The 24,626-nt window shown below is 47.6% G+C and overlaps 1 protein-coding gene across 3 annotated transcripts in view; it reads right to left on the bottom strand.

Annotated features, from left to right (window-relative positions):
• Positions 1 to 1,212: 1,212 nt before the first annotated feature.
• Positions 1,213 to 24,626, bottom strand: part of PTPMT1 (protein tyrosine phosphatase mitochondrial 1) — a 47,354-nt gene continuing 23,940 nt past the window's right edge. For all 3 annotated transcript variants that reach the window (XM_069221611.1, XM_069221612.1, XM_069221613.1), the window contains one exon: positions 1,213 to 1,940. In XM_069221611.1, coding sequence (XP_069077712.1) covers positions 1,797 to 1,940 — 144 coding nt within the window. In that variant the 3' untranslated portion in view covers positions 1,213 to 1,796. The remainder of the gene's footprint in view (positions 1,941 to 24,626) is intronic.

Raw genomic sequence — 24,626 nt, forward strand, 5'->3', positions numbered from 1 at the left:
TCCTGGTCTTCACAGTCGACCTAGTTCTGCATCTCCAGAAGGGTGGGTAGTGGCTCCTGCCCCAACTGGACACTCCAACTGGAACTGGACTTGGCCCCCCTCATTTGCAGCCCCTCTTCTGTCAGGATCTATCTTCTGTTTCTTCCAGTCTTACTGGGTTCTTGCACAGTCCTTTTACAAAGTTTATCTGTGGGTTTGGGAAAAACCAGGTACTTACCTCTTCTCTCCTGGTCGCAGGAGTGCACTTGGGGTTCCTAGTTCCTCCAGCTCCCCTCTACATATTCCACTTACCTGGGTGGGGGACTGACTTTCACATTCCATTTTTTTAGTATATGGTTTGGTCTTCCCCTAGGGTCTCTATTGTTTACTGTTATTTCACTGTTTTCTATTGCTTTCTATGCCCATCCCTGATTACTAAGGTGTATGTAATAGTATTGTTACTCAACTCCTAGTGGAGTATTGCCTATACAGTATTTTAGTATTTGTGTTACCATAATAAAGTGGCTTGATTTTTGTAACACTATGTGGTTCTTTCATTTGTGTAAGTGCTGTATGACTACAGTGGTTTTGCATGAGCTTTGCATGTCTCCTGGATAAGCATTGGTTGCTCATCCACAGCTACCTCTAGAGAGCCTGGGTTCCTGGACACTGACTACACCTCACTAATAGCAGATACCTGGACCTGGTATACGGTGATAACGCCACAGGTGCTCACCACACACCAGGCCAGCTTCCTACAAGATGCACTTCTATCCAGTGCCTTCTCATCCCGCTGAGTCATGAGGTCCAGTGCCTTATTGCACCCATTGAGCTCTGCTCTCCAAGACATTTTATAGATCAATAGATCTCAAATCCTGTATCTCAGCAACTTTACATACAGGAACCATTATGGGTCCCTCTAGCTCCTGAGTGAGGAGTAGCCATACGCCATGCTCATGGCACACAGCCCCCAGAGTCACTCCATAACAGCCAGCTAGCCTTTCCTGGACCACTGCGCGCCCGCAAACCCTGTGCAAATTCAGAGATGTAATGGAGCAGTCTTGAGCTGAAGGCAGCATGATGTGAAGCAGGAACCCCAGATCACACCCCACCTCAGCCACCTGTCAGTAACTTTGTCACACTGTATAGTACGTTCTGGTCAGTGACGCAAGAGCTCCTTGAAGCCTCTCTAATGGCACTATAAATTACTTTTCTCAATAAACAAGACTTGGATAGACAGATTGAATCAGTCTTTATATGCAATGAAAAAATGGCGCGGAGGTCTCCATGCTCCAAGTGCACCTGTCTTGTGCTTGGTCAAACAGAGACGTTTATCATTATAAAGGTATGCTAAGTGGTATCAGTAAGGAGGTCTTTGTGGTGGAGAACACGCTGCTGGACAACGTCTTGGTGGTGGAGAACACTCAGCTGGACAGTGTTTTTGTAGTGGAAAACAGGCTGTTGGACCACGTCTTTGTGGTGGAGAACACTGCTGGACGGTGTCTTTCTGGTGGAGAACACGCTGCTGGACCGCATCTTTGTGGTGGAGAACACGCTGCTGGACGGTGTCTTTTTGGTGGAGAACACGCTGTTGGACTGCGTCTGTTTGGTGGAGAACACGCTGTTGGTCCGCGTCTTTGTGGTGGTGAACATACTGCTCGATGTTGTCTTTGTGGTGGAGAACATGCTGTAGGACTGCATCTTTGTGGTGGAGAACACTCTGCTAAATGGTGTGTTTGTGGTGAGAACAGGCCGTTGGACAGTGTCTTTGTGCTCCCTGCTGTTCCTTAAGTGAATGCTCTCCCATTGACATCTGCTCAGCCTCCAGACTGTACAGGACTCTGGTTGCGCACCCAGGCATGAAACTGCTCGAGTGCCTCAAACTGGGATCTGCGGATAAGAGTCTGAGGACGGATATTCTTGATATATTCTTTAGCTTCATGTGGGCTCCAGTTGTGGACCTGAAACAGAGCAACATATAATACTATCAGGTCAACAAACTGAAAAAGAATACATCATCACAACAGAAGGGAGAGAAAAAAAACATAAGGAGAGTAAGGGGTGCAAATGTAAACTGTTGGATTAGATGAGTAACACTATGTTGATGTTGGTGGGTGTCTAAGGGACTGAGAATGGAGGCACTGCTGAGATGGACCATAGTGTAGGCACTGCAAGCAAACATTGCAGAGGAGATGGGGCAGAAAGGCAATGTGTTGAAAGTGCCACTCGTAGGGAGCAGAATGGAAGTATTGCTGACACATACTGCAAACAACGTACTGTTGAGACCTGCAGTGGAAGAATAGCTGAAAAAGTTACATGGAAGTTACTGTGGGTTGTGTAGGAAAGTACCATCTTGCCTGGCATGTTACCCCCATTTTTACTTGAGTGTATGTTTGATTTTGCCTGTCTAACTGGGATCCTGCTAGCCAGGACCCCAGTGCTCATAGTATGTGCCCTATATGTGTTCCCGGTGTGGTGCCTAACTGGATCACTGAGGCTCTGCTAACCAGAACCTCAGTGTTTATGCTCTCTCTGCCTTTAAAATTGTCACTGCAGGCTAGTGACCATTTTTACAAATTCTCATTGGCACACTGGAACACCCTAATAATTCCCTAGTACATGGTACCTAGGTACCCAGGGTATTGGGGTTCAAGGAGATCCCTATGGGCTGCAGCATTTCTTTTGCCACCCATAGGGAGCTCAGACAATTCTTACACAGGACTGCCACTGCAGCCTGAGTGAAATAACGCCCACGTTATTTCACAGCAATTTTACACTGCATGTAAGTAACCTATAAATCACCTATATGTCTAACCCTCACTCGGTGAAGGTTAGGTGCAAAGTTACTAAGTGTGAGGGCACCCTGGCACTAGCCAAGGTGCCCTCATATAGTTCAGGGCAATTTCCCCGGACTTTTTGAGTGCGGGGACACCATTACACATGTGCACTACACATAGGTCAATACCTATATGTAGCTTCACAATGATAACTCGGAATATGGCCATGTAACATGTCTATGATCATGGAATTGTCCCCCATGCCAAATCTGGTATTGGGGTGCCAATCCCATGCATCCCCGGGACTCCAGCATGGACCCCGGGTACTACAAAAACCAGCTCTCTGGGGTTTTCACTGCAGCTACCGCTGCTGCCAACCCATAGACAGGCTTCTGCCCTCCTGGGGTCCGGGCAACCCAGTACCAGGAAGGCAGAACAAAGGATTTCCTCTGAGAGAGGGTGTTACACCCTCTCCCTTTGGAAATAGGTGTTAAGGGCCTGAGAGGAGTAGCCTCTCCTGGCCTCTGGGAATTCTTTGAAGGGCACAGATGGTGCCCTCCTTGCATAAACCAGTCTACACTGGTTCAGGGATCCCCCAGCCCCTTCTCTGGCGGGAAACTGGACAAAGGAAAGGGGAGGGACCACTTCCCTGTCCATCACCACCCCAGGGGTGGTGCCCAGAGCTCCTCCTGTGTGTCCCAGACCTCTGCCATCTTGAATGCAGGGGTGTGAGGGCACAATGGAGGCCTCTGAGTGGCCAGTGCCAGCAGGTGATATCAGAGACCCCTCCAGATAGGTGCTTACCTGACTATGTGGCCAATCCTCCTCTGAGGGCTATTTAGGGTCTCTCCTGTGGGCTTCTCTTCAGATAACGAATGCAAGAGCTCACCAGAGTTCCTCTCTATCTCACCCTTTGACTTCTGCCAAGGATCGACCGCTGACTGCTCCAGGACGCCTGCAAAACTGCAACAAAGTAGCAAGAAGACTACCAGTGACATTGTAGCGCCTAATCCTGCCGGCTTTCTCGACTGTTTTCTGGTGGTGCATGCTCTGGGGGCTGTCTGCCTTCACCCTGCACTGGAAGCCAAGAAGAAATCTCCCGTGGGTCGATGGAATCTTCCCTCTGCTAACGCAGGCACCAAACTATTACTTCACCGGTCCTCTGGCTCTCCTCTCATTGTGACGAGCATGGTCCCTGGAACACAGGAGCTGGATCCAAGTGACCCCGACAGTCCAATGGTCCATCTGTCCAAATTTGGTGGAGGTAAGTTCTTGCCTCCCCACGCCAGACAGTAATCCTGTGTACTGCGTGAACTGCAGCTGCTAGGGCTTCTGTACACTTTTGCAAGGAATCCTTCGTGCACAGCACAGCCCAGGTCCCCAACACTCCGTCCTGCACTGCTCACCTCGCTGAGTTGACCACCGGCTTCGTGGGACCCTCTTTTGTAGTGTTCAGACGACCGCCGTGCACAGTTTTCTTGAACCAGTGTTCAAGTACTTCTGTGGGTGCTGCCTGCTTCTGCGTGGGCTCTCTGTGTTGCTAAACGCCCCCTCTGTCTCCTCGTCCAAGTGGCGACCTCCTGGTCCTTCCTGGGCAACACCCTTTTTCTTCAACTGCGACCTTTGCAGCTAGCAAGGCTTGTTTGCGGTCTTTCTGCATAGAAACAACTCTGCATTCTCCAGCATGCCGTGGGACATCTTCTGTGCAAAGGAGAAGTTCCTGGCATCTTTCGTTGTTGCAGAATCTTCAGCTTCTTCCACCCGGAGGCAGCCATTTTGCACCTTCATCCGGGATTTAGTGGGCCCCTGCCCCCCCCCCCCGGACACTTTCGTGACTCTTGGACTTGGTCCCTTCCTTTGCAGGTCCTTAGGTCCAAGAATCCATCTTCAGTGCTTTGCCGTCAGTTGTGGTCTTTGCAGAATCTCGTATCACAACTTTAGTGTGTTTCTGGGGAAGTAGTAACACTTTACTCCTACTTTTCAGGGTCTTGGGGTGGGGTATCGTGGACCCTTAGTGTTATCTTACACTCCCAGCGACCCTCTACACACTACACTAGGCCTGGGGTCCCTAAGTGGTTCGCATTCCACTTCCTTAGTATATGGTTTGTGTTGCCCCTAGGCCCATTGCATCCTATTGTATTCTACAGTGTTTGCACTACTTTCTGTTTTACTTAACCTGGTTTTGGTTTGTGTGTATTTTACTTACCCCCTAAGGGAGTACATCCTCTGAGATACATTTGGCATATTGTCACTAAAATAAAGTACCTTTATTTTTAGTAACTCTGAGTATTGTGTTTCTTATGATATAGTGCTAATTGATATAAGTGGTATAGTAGGAGCTTTGCATGTCTCCTAGTTCAGCCTAAGCTGCTCTGCTATAGCTACCTCTATCAGCCTAAGCTGCTAGAACACTACTAATCTACTAATAAGGGATAACTGGACCTGGCACAGGGTGTAAGTACCATCTGGTACTCACTATAAGCCAGGCCAGCCTCCTACAGGGAGAGGCTGTGCTGGACGTAACACCTGCTGGGACATCAATGATGCACTTCAAGATGGACTACAGCAGGGGTACAACGAAGACTGGTTGTGGCGCATGGACAAAGCTACAGCGGCAGCAGTGTTCAGATGGATAGTAGTGCAGGGACAAGACTACAGCGCCAGTACAGCATAGAAGGCTGCATTGAAGCTATTGTGGAGGGCACCCTCCATGGAGGTTTCAATCACAGCGACTGAAGTGGAAGCACAGCTCAAACGGACTGCACTGCAGCTACAGCTGGAAGGGACTGCATCAGAGGTACTGTACGCTGCACACACTGGTGATACACCTGGAAGGGATTACATCAAAGGTACTGTACGCTGCACACACTGGTGATACACCTGGAAGGGATTACATCAAAGGTACTGTACGCTGCACACACTGGTGGTACACCTGGAAGGGACTGCATCAGAGGTACTGTACGCTGCACACACTGGTGATACACCTGCAAGGGATTACATCAAAGGTACTGTAAGCTGCACACACTGGTGATACACCTGGAAGGGATTACATCAAAGGTACTGTACGCTGCACACACTGGGGATACAGCTGGAAGGGATTGCACCAGCTGTACTGTACGCTGCACACACTGGTGATACAGCTGGAAGGGATTGCATCAGCGGTACTGTACGCTGCACACACTGGTGATACACCTGGAAGGGATTGCATCAGAGGTACTGTATGCGGCACACACTGGTGATACACCTGGAAGGGATTGCATCAGAGGTACTGTACGCTGCACACACTGGCTATACAGCTGGAAGGGATTGCATCAGAGGTACTGTACGCTGCACACACTGGTGATACAGCTGGAAGGGATTGCATCAGAGGTACTGTATGCAGCACACACTGGTGATACAGATGGAAGGGACTGCATCAGAGGTACTGTACGCTGCACACACTGATGATACAGCTGGAAGGGATTGCATCAGCGGTACTGTACGCTGCACACACTGGTGATACAGCTGGAAGGGATTGAATCTGAGGTACTGTACGCTGCACACACTAGGGATACAGCTGGAAGGGACTGCATCAGAGGTACTGTACGCTGCACACACTGGGGATACAGCTGGAAGGGACTGCATCAGAGGTACTGTACGCAGCACACACTGGGGATACAGCTGGAAGGGACTGCATCAGAGGTACTGTACGCAGCACACACTGGTGATACAGATGGAAGGGATTGCATCAGAGGTACTGTACGCTGCACATACTGGCGATACAGCTGGAAGGGCCTGCATCAAAGGTACTGTACGCTGCACACACTGGTGATACAGCTGGAAGGAACTGCACCAGAAGTACTGTACGCTGCACACACTGGCGATACAGCTGGAAGGGACTGCATCAGAGGTACTGTACATAGAACACAGGTGATACAGTTGAGGTGCAGAGAAACACTGCAATGGAGTTACTGTTCATAACTGCTGCATTGGAGGTAGTGTAGAGGACTGCACAGGAGGTATTAACTTAAGGGACTGATGAGGCACCAGTGTTCAGACAGAATAGTGTGCATACACTGCTGAAAAGGACTGCAGTGTACAGAAGGACTGCAGTGGAAATACAGCTGAGATGGACTATACTAGAGATACAGCGGAGATGGACTTCAGTGTAGGGAAGGACTGCAGTGGAAGTACAGTGGGGATGGACTACACGAGAGCTACTGCAGAGATGGACTGCAGTGCAGTGAAACGGCTGCAGTGGAAGTACAGCTGAGATGGACCATACTAGAGGCACTGCGAAGATGGACTGCAGTGTAAGTACAGCTGAGACGGACTACACTAGATGAAATGTGGAGATGGTCTGCAGTGTAGGGAAGGGCTACAGTGGAAGTACAGTGGGGATGGACTACACTAGTGATACTGTAGAGATGGACTGCAGTGTAGGGAAGGGCTACAGTGGAAATACGGCTGAGACGGACTACACTAGATGAACTGCAGAGATGGACTGCAGTGCAGGGAAGGGCTGCAATGGAAGTACACTGGAGATGGACTGCAGTAGAAATTAAGCTTAAATGGGGGCTACCGTAGAGATGCTGTGGAGAAGGACTGCAGTGTAGAGAAGGGCTGCAGTGGAGGTACAGCTGATATGGACTTCACTAGATGAACTGCAGAGATGGACTGCAGTGCAGGGAAGGACTGCAGTGGAAGGACAGCTGAGATGGACCACAGTAGAGGTATTGCGGAGATGGACTGCAATGTAGGTAAGGACTGTAGTGGACGTACAACTGAGATAGACTACACTACAGATGCTGTGGAGATGGACTGCAGAGCAGGGAAGGGCTGCAGTGGAAGGACAGCTGAGATGGACTACACTAGAGATACTGCGGAGATGGACTGCAGTGTAGGGAAAGGCTGCAGTTGAAGTACAGCTGAGATGGACCATACTAGAGGTACGCAATCAATCAATCCGTGCTTGTAAAGCGCAACTACTCATCCGTTAGGGCCTCAAGGCGCTAGGCTGGGTGGGTGGGTTGGGGGGGGGGGGGGGAAGAAGTGCAGCGTTCCCTGTTTAGGTGGTCTTTAAAAAAGCCATGTCTTCAGTTCCTTCGTGAAGCTGAGGAGGAAGGTGGTTTGTCTAATGTGGAGAGGAAGGGCGTTACAGGCGGTGGCTGCGAGGTAGGAAAAGGAGCGTCCTCCTGTTCTGGTTTTCGTGATGTGGGGTACTTCTGCAAGAGAGAGCTGGGCTGAGCGTAGGGCCCTGTGGGATACGTGGAGGTTGAGTCGCTGGTTCAGGTAGCCTGGTCTGGTGTTGTGGAGGGCTTTGTGTGCGTGGGTGAGGATCTTGAAGGTGATTCTTTTCTCTATGGGAAGCCAGTGCAGAGTACGCAGGTGTTGCGAGATGTATCGCGGTAGGTCGAGGACAAGTCTGGCAGCAGCATTTTGGATGTTTTGTAGTTTGCGGGTGAGTTTCTTGTTGATTCTTGTAGAGTGCGTTGCCATAGTCCAGTCTGCTGGTGATGAGGGTGTGTTTGACAGTCTTTCTTTGTTTCAGGGGGATCCATTTGAAGGACTTGCGTAGGAGGCGGAGGGTGCGGAAGCAGGTGGAGGTGACTGAGTTGATTTGATGGTTCATGCTGAGACTGGAGGCCCGGATGATCCTGAGGTTACAGGCTTGGCTGGTGGGGGTGGGCGGGTTTCCGACGGTGGGTGGCCACCAGAAGTTGTTCCACGCGTTGGGTTGAGGGCTCATGATGAGTACTTCTGTCTTGTTTGCGTTGAGTTGAAGGCAGCTGTTTCCTATCCAGTTGGCGACTGCTTCCATGCCTTTGTGGAAGTTGTGTTTGGCTTTGTTTGGTTTGCTGGAGAGGGAGAGGGTGAGCTGAGTGTCGTCGGCGGCGGAGACGATGTTGATTCCGTAGCTTCCGACGATGGTGGCTAGTGGGGCCATGTGGATGTTAAACAGCGTGGGGCTGAGGGAGGATCCCTGGGGAACTCCGCAGGTGGTGGGTGTGGGGTCTGCAAGGAAGGGGGTGAGTCTCTCTTGTTGAGTTCTGCCGGAGAGGAACGATTGGATCCAGTCGAGGGCCTTGCTTTGATGCCGGCTTCGTGGAGCCTTCGTATCAGGGTGTGATGGGATACTGTGACGAAGGCCGCCGAGAGTTCTAACAGGATGAGTGCCGCCATCTCTCCCTTGTCCAGCAGGGAGCGGATGTCGTCTGTGCGGCCAGGAGGGCTGTTACGGTGCTATGGTTTTTCCTGAATCCGGATTGGGAGATGTCGAGGATGTTGTGGTTTTCTTAAAACATGGCGAGTTGGCTGTTGACCGCTTTTTCGATTACTTTCGCACGAAATGAAAGTAGGGAGATGGGCCTGAAGTTTTTGAGGTCTGTGGGGTCTGCCGAGGGTTATTCGAGAAGGGGGTTGATCTTGGCGTGTTTTCAGTCGTCTGGAAGGTGGCAGCAGCTAGTGAGCGGTTGATGGTGAGGTGGAGCGATGGTGTCTGCAGCTCTGTTGAAAATGTGGTGGGGGCATGGGTCCGTGGGGGCCCCGGAGTGTATGGACCTCATTGTTCTCATAGTATCTTCGGTGGTGAGGGGGGTCCAGATGGTGATTGTTGGTGTCGAGGTTTGGTAGAGGGGGTTCTGCGCGCAAGTTATTCTTGCTGAAACTGTCGTAGATGGTCTTGATTTTGTGGTGGAAGTAGGTGTTTAGTCTGGCACAGATGTCCTGTGAGGGTGGGATGTCCGTTGTTTCACTGTTGGGAGGTGGGCAAACTCCTTGATGATGCTGAAGAGTTCCTTGCTGTTGTGTTTGTGTGTGAGGAGATTCTATCCTGTATAGCTTTCTTTCTGGTGTTTCTGATGAGTTGGTAGTGTGCGGTGGTGGCGGCTCTGAAGTGGCTTCTGTGGATTTGGTGTTTCTCCAGATTTTCTTGAGGCGGCGACAAGTGCATCTAAATTCTCAACGTTCTGGGGGGAACCAGCTGGCTTTCTTTGCGTGGGTGCTGTTGTTCTTTTTGAGGGGGGCTATGGTGTTGGCGCAGTCGGCGATCCATTTGTGGAAGGTGTGTGCTGCAGTGTTTGGGTCGTTGTGTGCGATGGTGGGGGCGACAAGGGCGGAGGTGAGCTGATCATCGGTGATTCTTGTCCAGTTTCTATCTGATGGTTGGTGTTGGGGTCTGATGACGGTGGGTGTGTTGAAGGTGAAATGGATGCATCGGTGGTCAGTCCATGGGAGTGCTGTGGCGTGACTGAAGGTAGCGGAGGTTCATGTTGTGAAGATGGGATCGAGGATGTGTCCTACTGAGTGTGTTGATTCCGTCACGATCTGTCGGAGCCCTATGTTGTGGAGGTTATCTAGGAGGGATGCGGTGTTGGGATCTTGTAGGTTGTTGAGGTGGAAGTTGAGGTCTCCCAGCAGGGTGTAGTTGGTGGCTGTGATGGCTTATGCAGAGATGCAGTCCGTGATGGAGTAGGCGAAGGGAGCACGTGGTTCGGGAGGGCGGTAGATGAGGGTTCCCCTGATGGTGGATGTCGGACTGGTATGTAGTTTGAAGTGGAGGTGTTCCATCTGGCTTGTGGAGTCTTCGGAGTGTGTGTTCAGGCAGAGGTTGGACCTGTGGATGATGGCAATCCCCCCTCACATCCCCCCCGGGCGGCTGAGGCGGTCTTTCTGGGTGATCTTGTATCCCTGGGGGATGGCGATGGCCATGTCTGGGCTGAGGTGGTGTTGGTCCAGGTCTCGGTGAGAAATGCAACGTCTGAGGTGGTGCTGTCAAGGAGGTCCCAGATTTTGGTAGCATGTTTATGGAGGGAGCGGATGTTGAGGAGAATGCACTTTAGAGTTTTCAGGGTCGGTGTGTTGTTGAGGGTGGGTTGTGCTGGGTCCAAGGTCTTGGTGGTGATGTAGGTTTGGCGGCAGCGGAGGCAGCTGAAGGGTCCGTGGGTGTTAGCTGGTGATGTCTGCTTGCAGTTATTGTTGCATCCTGGGTTGAGTACGATGAGTGCTGCTGACGTGTAGAGGCGGCGGGTGGCAGGACCAGGGGTCCTGGTGCTGGTCGCGGTTGGGTCGCAGACGGGTGCAGATGGGCTTGCCTTAGGTGCGCCCGCTGGGCGGCTGCCATTAAGGAGGGAGGGGGGAGGAGAGGCCAGCTGGGAGGGAGGAGCGGGAAACGGTGCGAAAAAGGGGGCGGGGAACTTGAGAGAGAGGAGAGAGAGAGAAGCTAGAGTGAGAGGAGTGATGAGAAAAACGGGGAAAAGATAGAGGAAAACGCAGGGAGGCACAAAAACAGCACACAAAAAAAACACTAAAGGAAACTAAACTAAAAGAAAAACAAGGAGAAAAGATAAAAAAGAAAGGAGCCAGAGGGCAGCCCAGTAAAAGAGCAGAGTTCTCCCATTAGACACCATGGATGAGGCGCAGGCAGAAACCCGCGGGTGGAGGAGGGCTTCGAACTCCTGACAGAGGGCAGAGTTCAAGTCAGAGGGGCTTCACTTGCTGGTGGAGCTACGCGGTGGCAGAGCAGTTCACTGACAAGGTCAGTGAGGTACTGCAAAGATGGACTGCAGTGTAGGGAAGGGCTGCAGAGTAGGGAAGGGCTGCAGTGCAGGGAAAGACTGCAGTGGAAGTACAGCTGAGATGGACTACACTGGAGATACTGTGGAGATGGACTCCAGTGTAGGGAAGGACTGCAGTGGAAGTACAGTGGGGATGGACTACACGGGAGATACTGTAGGGATGGACTGCAGTGTAGGGAAGGACTGCAGTGTAGAGAAGGACTGCAGTGTAGGGAAGGGCTGCAGTGGAAGAACAGCTGAGACAAACTACACTAGATGAATTGCGGAGATGGACTGCAGTGTTTGGAAAGGCTGCAGTGGAAGTACAGCTGGGGACTACACTACAGATATTGTGGAGATGTACTGCAGTTTAGGGAAGGACTGCAGTAGAAATTAAGCTGAAATGGACTACACTAGAGATGCTGTGGAGAAGGACTGCAGTGTAGGGAAGGTACAACAACTATTTTGCCTGAATTTTAAGGTAAGTTTTTGTTAATGGTTTATTAGTTGTTTCAAATTTATAAACATTAATTCTAAAGGTTTACATATATATATATATATATATATATATGTTCGATGGCATGTGTAGCTGCAGATACACATGCTTTGCACATCCCGCCATCTAGTGTTGGGCTCGGAGTGTTACAAGTTATTTTCCTCCGAAGAAGTCTTTTCGAGTCACGAGATCGAGGGACTCCTCCCCTTTCGGCTCCATTGCTCATGGGCGTCAACTCCATCGTAGATTTTTTTTTTCCGCCATCGGGTTCGGACGTGTTCCTTTTCACTCCGTGTTTCGGGTCGGAAAGTTAGTTAGAATCTCGGAAAAATTGGCGGTATTGTTTGCGTTCGGTATCGGGTTAGTTACAACAGATCGCCACCGACTTTGGAAGAGCTCCGGTGGCCCTTCGGGTTTTTTCCGATCCGCCGTCGGGGCCTGGTCGGCCCGGCCACGTGTCTCTTCAAGGCTAATGGAACGGACCCCATTCCGCTTCTGCCCAAAATGTCACAACAAGTATCAGTATACAGATCAGCATCTGGTCTGTAACTTGTGCTTGTCTCCAGAGCACAAGGAAGATACTTGTGAAGCCTATCGAGCGTTTTGGTCGAGGAAGACATTAGGAGACCGAAGAGCGAGAAGACTGCAGATGGCGTTGGAGCCGACAGGACAAGGGCGTTTCGAGGAGGAAGAAGAAACCTTCTCCATTCAGGAGTCGGACTCAGACGAGCTTGATCCCGAAGAAACGTCGAAAACCGTGAGTAAGACGTCGAAACATAAAACTCACGAGAAGACCACAAAAGCCCAGGGGACGCCACCGCCAACAGGCCATGGCTTAACCCGAAAAATAGGTGACCGATCATCGGCACCAAAAAAGGGCACGCTTGTGTCGAAGTCATCCGACTCCGGTCGAGATACCAGCACACAACAATCTCGGGCCCGAGACAGCGGCTATGAGCAAGTTCGGCACCGAGACAGCGGCACCGAAATGGGTCGGCACCGAGACACCACGACGCCGAAAATAAAAAAGGTTTTGTCGGAGCCCAAAAAGGCAACCGAAAAGGTTTTGATTCCGAAACACCCAGCTCGGAGCCGAAAACAGGTTCCTACACAGAGGAACAGGGGTTGTCCTCCCAAATGCAAGGACATAAGTTCGAACAAGAACTTGATTCAATGGAGCCAGACTACACTCAAAGGAGGCTCCACATTCAAAGGGACACAGGGAAGATAAGCACTCTTCCCCCAATTAAAATGAAAAGAAGACTTGCCTTTCAAGAAAAGGACAAGCAGCCACAAGCAAAGGTGGCAAGACAAACAACTCCGCCACCATCAATGCACACATCACCGGTAGCCACTCCACCACTGATGCAATCCCCGACTCATACTGCAATGAGTCAAGATGATCCCGACGCATGGGACCTTGCATGCAGAACCGATTGAGGATGACTTTTTGTTTAATACACTATCCTCCACTCATAGCCAATACCAAAGCTTACCTATGCTCCCCGGAATGCTAAAACACTCCAAACAAGTATTTCAGGATCCTGTGAAAGGCAGGGCAATAACTCCAAGGGTGGAGAAAAAGTACAAGCCACCGCCAACAGACCCTGTTTATATTACGCAGCAATTAACACCAGACTCTGTGGTTGTTGGGGCAGCTCGCAAGAGAGCAAACTCTCACACCTCGGGAGACGCTCCACCTCCAGACAAGGAGAGTCGCAAATTCGACGCTGCGGGGAAAAGGGTTGCAGCACAAGCAGCAAACCAATGGCGCATTGCCAACTCACAAGCACTTCTGGCAAGATATGATAGAGCTCATTGGGACGAAATGCAGCATTTCATAGAACACTTACCCAAAGTGTTCCAGAAAAGGGCACAACAAGTGGTAGAGGAAGGACAAAGTATCTAAAATAATCAGATATGGTCAGCAATGGATGCAGCCGATACAGCTGCAAGGACAGTAAATACTGCAGTAACAATAAGGAGACACGCATGGTTGCGTAAGTCAGGATTCAAGCCGGAAATACAACAAGCTGTGCTGAATATGCCTTTTAATGAACAGCAGTTGTTTGGGCCGGAAGTGGACACTGCTATTGAGAAACTTAAAAAAGACACTGATACGGCAAAAGCCATGGGCGCACTCTACTCCCCACAGAGCAGAGGCACATTTCGCAAGACACAATTTAGGGGGGGGTTTCGAGGTCAACCCACAGAAGCCACAACCTCACAAGCAAGGCCCACTTATCAAAGCCAATATCAGCGGGGAAGTTTTCGGGGGCAATATAGAGGGGGACAATTCCAAAAGAATAGAGGGAAGTTCCAAAGTCCCTAAACTCCTCAAAACAAGCAGTGACTTCCACGTCACAAATCCCCAACACATAACACCTGTGGGGGGGAGACTAACCAAGTTTTACAAACATTGGGAGGATATAACAACAGACACTTGGGTCCTAGCAATTTTCCAGCATGGTTATTGCATAGAATTTCTCAATTTCCCTCCGAACGTCCCACCGAAAAAACACAATATGTCAAAAGAACACATGGATCTTCTAGAACTAGAGGTCCAAGCGTTACTACAAAAAGAAGCAATAGAATTAGTACCAATTCAACAGAAAGGAACAGGAGTTTACTCTCTGTACTTTCTCATACCCAAAAAGGACAAGACTCTAAGACCTATATTAGATCTCAGAACATTAAATACCTACATCAAATCAGATCACTTTCACGTGGTGACATTACAGGACGTAATCCCACTGCTCAAACAACAAGACTACATGACAACACTAGACCTAAAGGATGCATATTTCCATATACCGATACATCCTTCACACAAAGGGTACTTAAGGTTTGTATTCCAAGGGGTACATTACCAATTCAAGGTGTTGCCATTCGTAATAACAACAGCGCCAAGAGTTTTTACAAAATGCCTGGCAGTGGTAGCTGCACATATCAGAAGGCATCAAATACATGTGTTCCCGTACCTAGACGATTGGTTAATCAAAACCAACACGCTAGAACGGTGTTCACAACACACAAAGTATGTCATAGAAACCCTCCACAAACTAGGTTTCTCAATCAACTACACAAAGTCACACCTTCAGTGTGTCAAACACAGCAATACTTAGAGGCGACAATCAACACAGCAAAAGGGATTGCCACTCCAAGCCCACAAAGGGTACAGGCATTTCACAATGTAAATACAGGCCATGTATCCAAAACAAAGAATACAAGTCAAAATGGTGATGAAACTACTAAGCATGATGTCCTCATGCATAGCCATTGTCCCAAACGCAAGGTTGCACATGCGGCCTTTACAACAGTGCCTAGCATCACAATGGTCACAGGCACAGGGTCAACTTCTAGATCTAGTGTTGATAGACCGCCAAACATACACCTCGCTTCAATGGTGGAACAATATAAATTTAAACCAAGGGCGGCCTTTCCAAGACCCAGTGCCACAATATGTAATAACAACAGATGCCTCCATGATAGGGTGGGGAACACACCTCAATCAACACAACATCCAGGGACAATGGGACACTCAGCAAAAACAGTTTCACATATTTCACTTAGAACTACTGGCAGTATTTCTAGCGTTAAAGGCATTTCAACCTATAATAAGACACCAACACATTCTTGTCAAAACAGACAACATGACAACAATGTATTACCTAAACAAACAGGGAGGGACACACGCAACACAGTTGTGTCTCCTGGCACAGAGAATATGGCATTGGGCGATTTACAACCACATTCGCCTAATAGCACAGTTTATTCCAGGGATTCAGAATCAGTTAGCAGACAATCTCTCTCGGGATCACCAACAGATCCACGAATGGGAGATTCACCCCCAAATACTGAACACTTACTTCCAAAGTTGGGGAACACCACAAATAGATCTATTTGCAACAAAGGAAAACGCAAAATGCCTAAACTTCGCATCCAGGTACCCACAAGATCCGTCTGAGGGCAATGCGTTATGGATGAGTTGGTCAGGGATATTTGCATACGCTGTTCCCCCTCTCCCACTCCTTCCATATCTGGTAAACAAGTTAAGTCAAAACAAACTCAGACTCATACTAATAGCACCAACTTGGGCAAGACAACCTTGGTACACAACACTACTAGACCTCTCAGTAGTGCCTCATGTCAAACTACCAAACAGACCAGATCTGTTAACTCAACACAAACAACAGATCAGACACCCAAATCCAGCATCACTGAATCTAGCAATTTAGCTCCTGAAGTCCTAGAGTTTGGACACTTAGGGGGTTATTCTAACTTTGGAGGAGTGTTAATCCGTCCCAAAAGTGACGGTAAAGTGACGGATATACCACCAGCCGTATTACGAGTTCCATAGGATATAATGGACTCGTAATACGGCTGGTGGTAAATCCGTCACTTTTCCGTCACTTTTGGGACGGATTAACACCTCCTCCAAAGTTAGAATAACCCCCTTAGACCTTACACAGAAATGTATGGAAGTCATAAAACAAGCTAGGAAACCTACCACTAGACATTGTTATGCAAATAAGTGGAAAAGATTTGTTTATTACTGCCATAATAATCAAATTCAACCCTTACACGCATCTGCCAAACACATCCTAAAATACTTACTACATTTGCAGAAGTCAAAGCTTTTTCTTCCATTAAGATACATCTTACCGCAATTTCAGCTTACCTGCAAATTACGCACTCAACTTCACTATTTAGGATACCAGTCATAAAAGCGTTTATGGAAGGCCTAAAAAGAATTATACCACAAAGAACACCACCAGTTCCTTCATGGAACCTCAACATTGTCTTAACACGACTCATGGGTCCACCTTTTGAGCCCATGCACTCTTGTGAAATGCAATACTTAACGTGGAAAGTTGCATTTCTAATTGCCATCACATCTCTAATAAGAGTAAGTGAGATTCAAGCATTTACCATACAAGAACCATTTATTCAAATACACAAGCATAAAGTAGTTCTACAGACAAATCCTAAATTTTTTACCAAAAGTCATATCACTGTTCCACTTGAATCAAACAGTAGAATTACCAGTGTTCTTTCCACAGCCAGATTCTGTAGCTGAAAGAGCACTACATACATTAGACATCAAAAGAGCGTTAATGTACTACACTGACAGAACAAAACAAATTCGGAAAACAAAACAATTATTTATTGCTTTCCAAAAACCTCATGCAGGAAATCCAATTTCCAAACAAGGCATTGCTAGATGGATAGTTAAATGCATTCAAACTTGCTATCTCAAAGCAAAAAGAGAACTGCCTATTGCACCAAAGGCACACTCGACTAGAAAGAAAGGTGCTACCATGGCCTTTCTAGGAAATATTCCAATGACTGAAATATGTAAGGCAGCCACATGGTCTACGCCTCATACGTTTACCAAACACTACTGCGTGGATGTGTTAACAGCACAACAAGCCACAGTAGGACAAGCAGTATTACGAACTTTGTTTCAGACTACTTCAACTCCTACTGGCTAAACCACCGCTTTTGGGGAGATAACTGCTTACTAGTCTATGCACAGCATGTGTATCTACAGCTACACATGCCATAGAACGGAAAATGTCACTTACCCAGTGTACATCTGTTCGTGGCATGAGTCGCTGCAGATTCACATGCGCCCACCCGCCTCCCCGGGAGCCTGTAGCCGTTTCGAAGTTGATCTTGAACATTTGCAAATTCGTAAATATATCACTTTAAACTACATTATGTACATACATATTCACTCCATTGCATGGGCACTATTACTATAATACACAACTCCTACCTCACCCTCTGCGGGGAAAACAATCTAAGATGGAGTTGACGCCCATGCGCAATGGAGCCGAAATGGGAGGAGTCCCTCGATCTCGTGACTCGAAAAGACTTCTTCGAAGGAAGTTGTTCGAAGGAAAACAACTTGTAACACTTCGATATATAGATATATATATATATATATATGGAAAATGTCACTTACCCAGTGTACATCTGTTCGTGGCATGAGTCGCTGCAGATTCACATGCTTTGCACATCCCGCCATCTGGTGTTGGGCTCGGAGTGTTACAAGTTGTTTTCCTTCGAAGAAGTCTTTTCGAGTCACGAGATCGAGGGACTCATCCCCTTTCGGCTCCATTGCGCATGGGCGTCGACTCCATCTTAGATTGTTTTCCCCACAGAGGGTGAGGTAGGAGTTGTGTATGCTAGTAATAGTGCCCATGCAATGGAGTAATGTACATAATGTAGTTTAAAGTAATATATTTACAAATATACAGATGTTCAAGATCAACTTCTAAACGGCTACAGGCTCCCGGGGAGGCTGGTGGGCGCATGTGAATCTGCAGCGACTGATGCCACGAACAGATGTACACTGGGTAAGTGACATTTTCCGTTCGATGGCATGTGTAGCTGCAGATACACATGCTGTGCATAGACTAGTAAGCAGTTATCTCCCCAAAAGTGGTGGTTCAGCCTGTAGGAGTTGAAGTTGTTTGAAACAATGTTCGTAGTACTGCTTGGCCTACTGTGGCTTGTTGTGCCGTTAGCACATCTACACAGTAGTGTTTGATAAATGTATGAGGCGTAGACCATGTAGCTGCCTTACATATTTCGGTCATTGGAATATTTCCTGGAAAGGCCATGGTAGCACCTTTCTTTCTAGTTGAGTGTGCCTTTGGTGTAAAAGGCAGTTCTCTTTTTGCTTTAAGATAGCAGGTTTGAATACACTTAACTATCCATCTAGCAATGCCTTGTTTAGAAATTGGATTTCCTGTATGAGGTTTTTGGAAAGCAATAAATAATTGTTTTGTTTTTTGAATTAGTTTTGTTCTGTCAATGTAGTACATTAACGCTCTTTTGATGTCTAATGTATGTAGTGCTCTTTCAGCTACAGAGTCTGGCTGTGGGAAGAACACTGGTAATTCTACTGTTTGATTTAAGTGGAACGGTGATATGACTTTTGGTAAAAGTTTAGGATTTGTCCGCAGAACTACTTTATGCTTGTGTATTTGAATAAATGGTTCTTGTATGGTAAATGCTTGAATCTCACTCTTCTTAAAGATGTGATGGCAATTAAAAATGCAACTTTCCATGTTAAGTATTGCATTTCACAAGAGTGCATGGGCTCAAAAGGTGGACCCATGAGTCGTGTTAAGACAATGTTGAGGTTCCATGAAGGAACTGGTGGTGTTCTTGGTGGTATAATTCTCTTTAGACCTTCCATAAATGCTTTTATGACTGGTATCCTAAATAGAGAAGTTGAGTGCGTAATTTGCAGCTAAGCTGAAATTGCTGTAAGATGTATCTTAATGGAAGAAAAAGCTAGCTTTGACTTTTGCAAATGTAGTAAGTATCCTACGATGTCTTTGGCAGATGCGTGTAAGGGTTGAATTTGATTATTATGGCAGTAATAAACAAATCTTTTCCACTTATTTGCATAGCAATGTCTAGTGGTAGGTTTCCTAGCTTGTTTTATGACCTCCATACATTCATGTGTAAGGTCTAAGTGTCCGAACTCTAGGACTTCAGGAGCCAGATTGCTAGATTCAGCGATGCTGGATTTGGGTGTCTGATCTGTTGTTTGTGTTGCGTTAACAGATCTGGTATGTTTGGTAGTTTGACATGAGGCACTACTGAAAGGTCTAGTAGTGTTGTGTACCAAGGTTGTCTTGGCCATGTTGGCGCTATTAGTATGAGTTTGAGTTTGTTTTGACTCAACTTGTTTACTAGATATGGAAGGAGTGGGAGAGGGGGAAAAGCGTAAGCAAATATCCCTGACCAACTCATCCATAACGCATTGCCCTGAGACTGATCTTGTGGGTACCTGGATGCGAAGTTTTGGCATTTTGCGTTTTACTTTGTTGCAAATAGATCTATTTGTGGTGTTCCCCAACTCTGGAAGTAAGTATTCAGTATTTGGGGGTGAATCTCCCATTCGTGGATCTGTTGGTGATCCCGAGAGAGATTGTCTGCTAACTGATTCTGAATTCCTGGAATAAATTGTGCTATTAGGCGAATGTGGTTGTGAATCGCCCAATGCCATATTCTTTGTGCCAGGAGACACAACTGTGTTGAGTGTGTCCCTTCCTGTTTGTTTAGGTAATACATCGTTGTCATGTTGTCTGTTTTGACAAGAATGTGTTTGTGGCTTATTATGGGTTGAAATGCTTTCAGCGCTAGAAATACTGCCAATAGTTCTAAGTGATTTATGTGAAACTGTTTTTGGTGAGTGTCCCATTGTCCTTGGATGCTGTATTGATTGAGGTGTGCTCCCCACCCTATCATGGAAGCATCTGTCGTTATTACATATTGTGGCACTGGGTCTTGGAAAGGCCGCCCTTTGTTTAAATTTATACTGTTCCACCATTGAAGCGAGGTGTATGTTTGGCGGTCTACCAACACCAGATCTAGAAGTTGACCCTGTGCCTGTGACCACTGTGATGCTAGGCACTGTTGTAAGGGCCGCATGTGCAACCTTGCGTTTGGGACAATGGCTATGCATGAGGACATCATGCCTAGGAGTTTCATCACCATTTTGACTTGTATTTTTTGTTTTGGATACATGGCCTGTATTACATTGTGAAATGCCTGAACCCTTTGTGGACTTGGAGTGGCAATCCCTTTTGCTGTGTTGATTGTCGCCCCTAAGTATTGCTGTGTTTGACACGGTATAAGGTGTGACTTTGTGTAGTTGATTGAGAAACCTAGTTTGTGGAGGGTTTCTATGACATACTTTGTGTGTTGGGAACACTTTTCTAGCGTGTTGGTTTTGATTAACCAATCGTCTAGGTACGGGAACACATGTATTTGCTGCCTTCTGATATGTGCAGCTACAACTGCCAGGCACTTTGTAAAAACTCTTGGCGCAGTTGTTATTCCAAATGGCAACACCTTGAATTGGTAATGTATCCCTTGGAATACAAACCTTAAGTACTTTCTGTGTGAAGGATGTATCGGTATATGGAAATATGCATCCTTTAGGTCTAGTGTTGTCATGTAGTCTTGTTGTTTGAGTAGTGGGATTACATCTTGTAATGTCACCATGTGAAAGTGATCTGATTTGATGTAGGTATTTAATGTTCGGAGATCTAATATAGGTCTCAGACTCTTGTCTTTTTTGGGTATGAGAAAGTACAGAGAGTAAAGTCCTGTTCCTTTCTGGTGTTTTGGTACTAATTCTATTGCTTCTTTTAGTAGCAATGCCTGAACCTCTAGTCCTAGAAGATCTATATGTTGTTTTGACATATTGTGTGTTTTCGGTGGGACGTTTGGAGGGAATTTGAGAAATTCTATGCAATAACCATGCTGGATAATTGCTAGGACCCAAGTGTCTGTTGTTATTTCCTCCCAATGTTTGTAAAATTTGGTTAGTCTCCCCCCCACAGATGTTATGTGTTGGGGATGTGTGACTTGGAAGTCACTGCTTGTTTTGAGGAGTTTTGGGACTTTGGAACTTTCCTCTATTCTTTTGGAACTGTCCCCCTCTATATTGTCCCCGAAAACTTCCCTGGTGATACTGGCTCTGGTAAGTGGGTCTTGTTTGTGAGGTTGTGGGTTCTGTGCTTTGTCCTCGAAACCCCCCTCTAAACTGTGTTTTTCGAAATGTGCCTCTGCCCTGTGGGGAGTAGAGTGCGCTCATGGCTTTGGCCGTGTCAGTGTCTTTTTTAAGTTTTTCGATCGCAGTGTCCACCTCCAGCCCAAACAACTGCTGTCTGTTGAATGGCATATTTAGCACAGCTTGCTGTATTTCTGGTTTAAATCCTGATGTACGCAGCCATGCATGTCTCCTTATTGTTACTGCTGTGTTGACAGTTCTAGCAGCTGTGTCAGCAGCATCCATTGCTGACCGTATCTGATTGTTGGAGATACTCTGGCCTTCTTCTACTACCTGCTGCGCTCTCTTTTGGAACTCCTTGGGCAAATGTTCTATAAAGTGTTGCATTTCGTCCCAATGAGCCCTATCGTATCTGGCCAACAAAGCCTGTGAATTGGCAATACGCCACTGGTTTGCTGCCTGTGCCGCCACCCTTTTGCCTGCTGCGTCGAATTTTCTACTTTCTTTATCTGGAGGTGGTGCATCTCCTGAAGTATGTGAGTTCGCTCTTTTGCGCGCTGCCCCTACTACAACTGAGTCCGGTGTTAGCTGTTGTGTGATGTACACGGGGTCTGTTGGTGGCGGTTTATATTTTTTCTCCACTCTTGGAGTAATGGCCCTTCCTTTTATAGGCTCTTCAAACACTTGTTTAGAGTGTTTTAGCATTCCGGGTAGCATAGGAAGACTTTGATACTGGCTGTGTGTGGACGACAGTGTGTTAAAAAGAAAGTTGTCTTCAATGGGCTCAGCATGCAGGCTGACATTATGAAATGCCGCTGCTCTCGACACCACCTGTGCGTAGGCTGTACTATCCTCTGGTGGCGACGGTGTAGCTGGATAACATTCAGGACTATTATCTGACACTGGTGCGTCATAAAGGTCCCATGCGTCAGGGTCATCTTGACTCATTCCTGTATGAGTTGGGGATTGCATCATTGGTGGAGTGGCTACCGGTGATGGTTGCGGAGAGCATTGTGGAGATGGTGGCGGGGTTACTTGTTTAGCCACCTTTGCCTGTGGCTGCTTGTCTTTTTTCTGAAAGGCAAGTTTGCGTTTCATTTTAATCGGAGGGAGAGTACTGATCTTCCCTGTTTCTTTTTGGATATGGAGCCTTCTTTGTGTATAGTCTGGCTCTATTGTTTCCAATTCCTGTCCAAATCTATGTGTCTTCATTTGTGTGGACAGTCCTTCTTCCTCAATGTAGGAACTTGTTTTCGGTATCGAAACCTTTTCAGCTGCTTTTTTCGGTTCCGACGAAACCTTCTTTACTTTCGGCGTCGTGGTCTCTTGGTGCCGACCCATTTCGGTGCCGCTATCTTGGTGCCGAACCTGCTCGGAGCCACTATCTCGAGCCCAAGATTGCTGTGTGGCGGTATCTCAACCGGAGTCGGATGACTTTGCCCCCAGTGTGCCCTTTTTCGGTGCCGATGATCGGTCACCTATTTTTCGGGTTAAGCCATGGCCTGTTGGCGGTGGCGTCCCCTGGGCTTTAGTGGTTTTTTCGTGAGTTTTGTGTTTCGACGTCTTACTCACGGTTTTCGGCGTTTCTTCGGGATCGATCTCATCGGAGTCCGATTCCTGGATGGAGAATGTTTCTTCCTCCTCCTCGAAACGCTCTTGTCCTGTCGGCGCCGACGCCATTTGCAGTCTCCTTGCTCTTCGGTCTCTTAGTGTCTTCCTGGACCGAAACGCTCGACAGGCTTCACAAGTATCTTCCTTGTGTTCCGGCGACAAACACAAGTTACAGACCAGATGCTGATCTATATATGGATACTTGTTATGGCATTTTGGGCAGAAGCGGAATGGGGTCCGTTCCATCAGCCTTGAAGAGACACGTGTCCGGGCCGACCAGGCCCCGACGGGGGATCGAAAAAACCCCGAAGGGCCACCGGAGCTCTTCAAAAGTCTGTGTCGATCTGTTGTAACTAACCCGATACCGAACGCAAACAATACCGACGATTTTTCCGAGATTCTAACTAACTTTCCGACCCGAAACACGGAGTGAAAAGGAACACGTCCGAACCCGATGGCGGAAAAAAAACAATCTAAGATGGAGTCGACGCCCATGCGCAATGGAGCCGAAATGGGAGGAGTCCCTCGGTCTCGTGACTCGAAAAGACTTATTCGAAGAAAAACAACTTGTAACACTCCGAGCCCAACACCAGATGGCAGGATGTGCACAGCATGTGTATCTGCAGCTACACATGCCATCGAACATATATATATATAAAAATTCTAAACAACTAATAAACCATAAAAAAAGAAAACCTTATCTTAAAATTCATTGTTCAGGCAATTGTTATTCAGGCAAAATCATTGTTTAGACAGTAGTTGTTCAGTACTTCGTTGTAGAGAAGTTTTATTTGTTTAGCAGTAGTGGTTTAGGCAAGTAGTTGTTTAGGACCTAGTTGTTCAGGATGATTCCTCAATACAGATGCTGTGGAGACGGACTGCAGTGGAAGTACAGCTGAGATGGACCACAGTAGAGGTACTGCGGAGATGGACTGCAGTGTAGGGAAGGGCTGCAGTGGAAGTAGAGCTGAAATGGACTACACTACATGAACTGCAGGGATGGACTGTAGTGCAGGAAAGGACTGCAGTGGAAGTACAGCTGAGATGGACTACACTGGAGATACTGTGGAGACGGACTGCACTGGAAGTACAGCTGAGATGGACCACAGTAGGGGTACTGCGGAGATGGACTGCAATGTAAGGAAGGACTGTAGTGGAAATACAGCTGAGACGGACTACACTAGATGAACTGCAGAGATGGACTGCAGTGCAGGGAAGGGCTGCAGTGGAAGTACAGCTTAGATGGACCATAGCAGAGGCTGCGAAAGGACTGTAGTGCAGGAAGGACTGCAGTGTAAGTACAGCTGAGATGGACTATACTAGAGATACAGCGGAGATGGACTGCAGTGTAAGGAAGGGCTGCAGTGTAAGTACAGCTGAGATGGACTACACTACATGAACTGTGGAGATGGACTGCAGTGTAGGGAATGTCTTCCGTAGAAGTACAGCTGACATGGACTACACTAGAGACACTGCAGAGATGGACTGCAGCGCAGCTAAGGGCTGCAGTGGAAGTACAGCTGAAATGGACTATAGTAGAGATACTGCAGGGATGAACTGCAGTGTAGGGAAGGGCTGCAGTGGAAGTACAGCTGAAATGGACTATACTAGAGATACTACAGAGAAGGACTGCAGTGGAAGTACAGCTGAAATGGACTATCCTAGAGATACTGCAGGGATGGAGA

The sequence above is a fragment of the Pleurodeles waltl genome, chromosome 3_1, assembly GCF_031143425.1.
Source record: "Pleurodeles waltl isolate 20211129_DDA chromosome 3_1, aPleWal1.hap1.20221129, whole genome shotgun sequence".
NCBI classification, from domain to species: Eukaryota; Metazoa; Chordata; class Amphibia; order Caudata; family Salamandridae; genus Pleurodeles; species Pleurodeles waltl.